The sequence below is a fragment of the Papaver somniferum genome, chromosome 10, assembly GCF_003573695.1.
Source record: "Papaver somniferum cultivar HN1 chromosome 10, ASM357369v1, whole genome shotgun sequence".
Taxonomy (NCBI): Eukaryota; Viridiplantae; Streptophyta; class Magnoliopsida; order Ranunculales; family Papaveraceae; genus Papaver; species Papaver somniferum.
In genome coordinates, this window is record NC_039367.1 from 22,373,237 (window position 1) to 22,378,978 (window position 5,742).

The 5,742-nt window shown below is 35.5% G+C and overlaps 1 protein-coding gene across 2 annotated transcripts; it reads left to right on the forward strand.

Moving 5' to 3' along the window:
- The first annotated feature begins 290 nt into the window (after positions 1-290).
- LOC113317565 (transcription factor bHLH30-like) lies at positions 291-3,062 on the forward strand. 2 transcript variants are annotated; one of them, XM_026565726.1, is made up of 3 exons: positions 291-519; positions 691-1,466; positions 2,514-3,062. In XM_026565726.1, exons 2-3 carry the CDS (start codon positions 732-734, stop codon positions 3,042-3,044), a joined length of 1,266 nt encoding a protein of 421 aa, XP_026421511.1. In that variant the 5' UTR covers positions 291-519; positions 691-731; the 3' UTR covers positions 3,045-3,062. The 2 variants fall into 2 exon arrangements, with proteins under 2 accessions (XP_026421511.1, XP_026421510.1); XM_026565725.1 differs by having other exon boundaries at positions 291-515.
- The last annotated feature ends 2,680 nt before the right edge of the window (positions 3,063-5,742 follow it).

The window sequence follows — 5,742 nt, forward strand, 5'->3', positions numbered from 1 at the left end:
ACATGGAATGATAGAAAAGTGGAGAGTGAGGGGGGGACTGGGAGAGAGAATGCCGTAAGAAGTAAGGCAACAAAGAAAAGGAGTGTGTGTGTGTAGTAGAGTAGTAGTAGTACTAGGAAAGTGAAGTCATAAGCATATACTTACATTATTACATAACAGAATAAAGAGTCACTGTTAGAGAAGGAGAAGAGTTGGAAATCAAGAAAATAAAAATAAAAAAACATAAAATAATAAAGTATATATATATATATATGGATAGATGGCTAGATAGAAGAAAGGGGTGTCACAAAAGGCTTGCAGCCCAAACCAAAGAAAAGATAGAGGTATGACCTGTGCAAGAGTGTATGTATAGTCTTATGAAATTGGCTTTTCTAAGAGAGATTTGTTTGTTGTTTTGCTGGAAGGCATATCACATGTAGAAAAAGAGAGAAAGTGAGAGATCTTAGCTATATAGCTAGACATTACCATAACCATACCCACCAATACCAATCACATCTCAAGCGCAGCAGCAATAAGTAAGTAAGAAAAGAACTTATATATATCATCATCATCTGTCTTTATACCATAGTTTCTACTACTAATATCTTTGTTCATTCCATTCTCTCCTTTTTTATCTTCTTTTCCATCATTCTAAAGAATATAAAAATTTAGTCAAGAATTTAAAAAGCTCTCCTCATTTTTCAACTTCAGACAGAGAGAGGGAATATAGAGATATAGGCAGAGAAAAAGAAATGTGTGGGAAGAAGGAAGAAGATGAATCAGGGGAGTGCTCTCATCAAAGTAGTATTCATGAACAGCATGGCTACCACCAACAACAGTTATTTCTTCAACAACAGCAACAACAACAACTTCATCAACAACAGTTCACGTGTAGTAATGATGCTTATGGTGGTGGTGGTGGAAGAGGAGGAGGAGGTCAAGTGTTTCCATCTGATATGATATCTCCAATCCTACCATGGTCTCTCCCACCTGTTCATGCTACCTTCAATCCAGTTCAGTTTTCGACAGTTCAAAATCATCACCCTGCTGATCATCCGTTCAACCTAGTTTCACACACTAATCCACCACCACCACCTCTTCCTACATCGTCAGCATCCTCCTACGGAGCCTTGTTCAACAATAGAAGGGCTTCCAGTTATAATCATCTACATTTTGCTCCTTCTTATGATCACCATCCATCGTCATCGTCATCAGACCAGCATCATCATCATCTGAGGATCATATCAGACCAACTAATCGGGTCTTTTCATCACCATCATAGTCAACCAACTTCATCATCTCACCATCTTCATCCATTTGGTAACAGTAGTATTCAGTCCGAGTTGGGTAAAATGACAGCTCAAGAGATCTTGGATGCTAAAGCTCTTGCTGCTTCTAAGAGTCACAGTGAGGCTGAAAGAAGACGTCGAGAAAGAATCAATAACCATCTTGCAAAGTTACGCAGCTTACTCCCTAGCACCACCAAAGTAAGTACTACTGGCTGCATACTTAATTATATATTCACATATACTCCATATCAAAACATTTTTAAAAGGCTTATCTCAATTTCTCATATGTGATCCAAAGTTCTTGAGATATGGATTTCTAAAAAGATGCTTTTTCTAACATGAAACTAAACTACGTGCAATAAATATATATTGCAATTTGTGTCTCAAAGGCGCTGTTGTTTGAGAAGAGTCTTTGTGGTAGTTCCAAGAAGAATATTAAAATTTTGCTAGTAATAAGGGATAAAGTAGTGGTGTTTGTGTCTGTTTGATATGATAAAGAGGAACCAAATAGCAACTAAAAGCTTCCGCAAGAAATTTTTTGCCGGTGATAATGGAACTTGCATTGAAAAGGAAATATGAGAAAGCAGCTAGAAAAGAAAAGAAAAGAAAAGAAAAGGAAGCCAAAAATGCATTCTTGTCAGTTTCCTCTCAAAGACCCTCCCAATTCCCAATTCCAGCATAATAATCTTATTAAAGAGAGACGTCTCAATATCCTTATTCACTACTTATCAGCGTAATATACTCACTTGATGACCTAAAGCCTAAACCCTAAATGCCTATTAAAAATTTCTCTTCTTTTGATGTTACACATCTCAATTCATATCTAAGTGGGTATCTTGGTCATTATTCCATGTTTAAGCTCAAACCTTTTGCTTCCACTTAGTTCATTCTTCAACAAATATACTCCATATTCAAACCAAAATTCTCTAACTCTATGATTCACGTAACGAAATTTTTAGAACGGGTGTCGTTGAGGAGCACTTTCACATATTTTATATGACTTTCCTTGTTTAAGGGATGTACACGTAGAAATGCACTAAAAAACACATGTAACTTAGCACGACTCTTCACATGAAATCACTATCATCGCAACTTATATTTGCTTACTAAAATGAAGTAAAAATGTGTATCGTTGTGCTCCATGTTGTGCATGATGCATGAAATGCTGTAATACTTGCTAGTTAGGTATATTATGTTATAGAAAATTTGTGCTAATACTAACATGGGCCAATCGGATTTCAATAGACAGACAAAGCTTCATTACTAGCAGAAGTGATACAACACGTGAAAGAGTTAAAAAGACAGACATCACAAATTGCAGAAGCAAGTCCAGTACCAACAGAGAATGATGAATTGACAGTGGACAATGCATCTGATGAAGATGGTAGATTCATTATTAAAGCTTCATTATGCTGTGAAGATAGATCTGATCTTTTACCAGATTTAATCAAAACATTAAAAGCTCTTAGACTAAGAACTTTAAAAGCTGAGATTACAACACTTGGTGGAAGAGTAAAGAATGTTCTATTCATTACTGGTGATGATGACCATGATCATAATGAAGATGATGATAGTCATGATCATCAACAACAGCAGCATTCACTTTCTTCCATTCAAGAAGCATTAAAAGCAGTAATGGAGAGAAGTACTACTACTAATGCAACATTACCAGGTGGAGGAGGTGATGATTCTTCTTCAGGGAGTATTAAGAGACAAAGAACTACTACTGGTAGTACTACTTCTAACATGAATATGCTTGAAAATAGGTCTCTTTAATGTTTACTCCTTTTTGAACAGATTTTGTTATTAAAAGAAAACCCACTTTTTTGTACGTCTTTTTTCTTTCTTTTTTGAGATTGTGTGTGTGGATTTATTTCTAAAGTAAAAAAATAGAGGGAGATGGGGTTCTCAGTCCTCCTGCATGGGGCAGCAGGTTGGTAGGGCTTTGTTTGTTATTGGCTTGGTTTGTTAGTCTGTGCAAAATCAAAGTTATATATACAGAGAGGGTTTACAGTTAACTTCAGTTTGGTTAGCAAAATCTTTTTCGTGGAAGGCAAACCTAAGATCTCATTCCAAAATAGACGTATTTCATGAGTTTACTATAAAAAAAACCCTGCAGTTTAGGGTTTTGTTTTGTTTCTTAGTGTTATATGGTCGTCAATAGTAGTCAGTCATCATGCTGAGAGATGATGAGTGATGACGATTTATGTTGTCTTTCTTTCTCATCTAGCTACATGCATTTAACTCTACTGTCAGCTTGCTTGTTTTATCACTAAAGATTGTTTTCTCATCATATCATATACGAACTATCCGTCAGTGTCTGTTGTAACTTGTAAAAAATCCATGCCCTACTCTACTCATATTCTAAGGATATTGAAGTCAAAAAGATCACGTGGAAGCTACTATATTCAAGAAACGAGTAATGGACTGATGAGAGGTTAGTTTGGAGAGACAAGACACAACTAGATGCTTCCCTCTGTAAGTTTAAGTAAAAAAATAAAGAAACTAGTATTCAAGAAATGGTTAATGGGCAGTCTTAATCATGGAGTCTCAACTTCAAAACATGTCTTTCTTAATGGGCAGTCTCAATCATGGAATCTCTATTTGGCCCTCATTATATATGCATCTACTGCATATGGATCGAACTTGGGAACCAGGTACGTGAAAATGCTCTGTCTTTTCATGTTATCACGCTCTAATGAATTTGAGTATGGCATTCAAACGTACCAATGAAGGTAGGCTACGGGAAAAGATTATGGGGTGTGATATTTGGTGGATAACGTAGCTGGAAAGGAAAACAATCGGGTGTCTCTAAAGGAAAATATATGACAATACACATGATAATCATTGCAGTCAAGAGTCCTTTTTTTAACTGGGACAAAAGGAAGGGTTTTTCATCAAATTAATCATTACAGTGTAATCTTCTTTTTTTCAGGAGGGGTTTCATGCTGCTGGGCAGCCTTCTTGTATTGTTTTTTATCATTACTTTTGTGAACTTCTAAAGTGCCGTTTTCAAGTTTTTTATCTGTAAATATTTACCCAGAGACTAGACTTTGATCTTCGCATATCGCGTCTCATTGTTGAAATGAGCTGAATACTTGTGAAAGCCGATCTAAAGAAAAGTATACTTATGAAGCGAAGCCGTGGGCTATAATGTTTGGGTACAAGCTTCGTATTTGAACGTTTTTTCAAACATTTCCGCATGATAAGGTACCGTCATGCAGGAATGTGTGATTTGTATCCATTGATATGATTGTTTACGTAGTATTGGTGTATAGTTGCAGTAGATCTGTGCGTCTGTGCATATGAAATTGAGGAGTTAACAATTGGTATCAGAGCATACATCAAGTGAATCTGATCTTGGAGAGTGAAAAAAATCAATTTCTATCCATTAAATCTTAAAAATCAGCAACATTCAAAATTCTCAAAAAGTAAATCTAGAAAAGAAAAAACCCAATTTTTTCAATCAATCATCAACCAAATCAATAGCAAGTACTAGTAATTCAAGTTTACACATTCAACAACCATCAATACCTCTTTTTCATGGAGAAAATTATGATTTTTGGGCCATCAAAATGAAGATCTTGTTCATGTCACAAGATGTGTGGGAGATTGTAGAAAGTGGGTATGATGAAATTGAAGATACATCAACTCTAGATCAAGACTAAAAGAATTTACTTAAGGAGAGTAGGAAGAAGAATGCTAAAGCATCCATGTACATCCAACAAGGAGTTTGAGACACTATTCTTCCAAGAATAATTCATTTTCCTAAGCTAAAGAAGCTTGGAATATTCTTCAAAAGGAGTATGAAGGTAATAAGAAGGTAAGAGAGTTAAAATTACATTCATATAGAAGAGATTTTGAGAATCTTAGAATGAATGAGAATGAATGTTTAAATGAGTTTTCATCTATAGTAGTTGAAGTTGTTAATAATATAATGATGTGTGGTGAGAAGATGGAGGAAAGAAGAATTTGTGAGAAGATATTGATGTGCTTGCCGGAAAAATTTGAACCCATTGTGGCGGTTTTGGAAGAGACTAAAGATTTCTCTACATTAAAGTCACAAGAATTATGGGCTTCCTTGAAGGTGTATGAGCAAAGGTTGTTAAGACACTCCGAAAATTCAATTGAGAGTGCTTTTCAATCAAAATTCAACTTGAACTCAAAAAATTCAGCAACAAAGAAAAATGAGTACAAGGGTGAATCAACATCAAACTTCATAAAAAAGGGAAAATGGAAGAAAGGAGGAACAAGCTCCAAGAACTACACAAAGAGTGATACTTCTCAAGTGCCAAGATGCAATTTTTGCAAGAACAATGGTCATTTAGAGAAGAATTGTTGGAACAAAGGAAAACCCCAATGTCGCAATTGCAAGAAGTATGGACATTTGGAGAAAGATTGTAGATTGAAAGAAGATGAAGAACAAGCCGGTAGAGCCGAAGAAAAAGAAGAAAAACAAAGTTTGTTTTATGCT

Bases quoted from the DNA above. Each gene is read 5' to 3' on its own strand.
- LOC113317565 (XM_026565726.1), top strand. From the start codon at position 732: ATGTGTGGGAAGAAGGAAGAAGATGAATCAGGGGAGTGCTCTCATCAA. The intron at 1,467-2,513 runs GTAAGTACTACT...GGATTTCAATAG, and splicing joins TACTCCCTAGCACCACCAAA to ACAGACAAAGCTTCATTACT.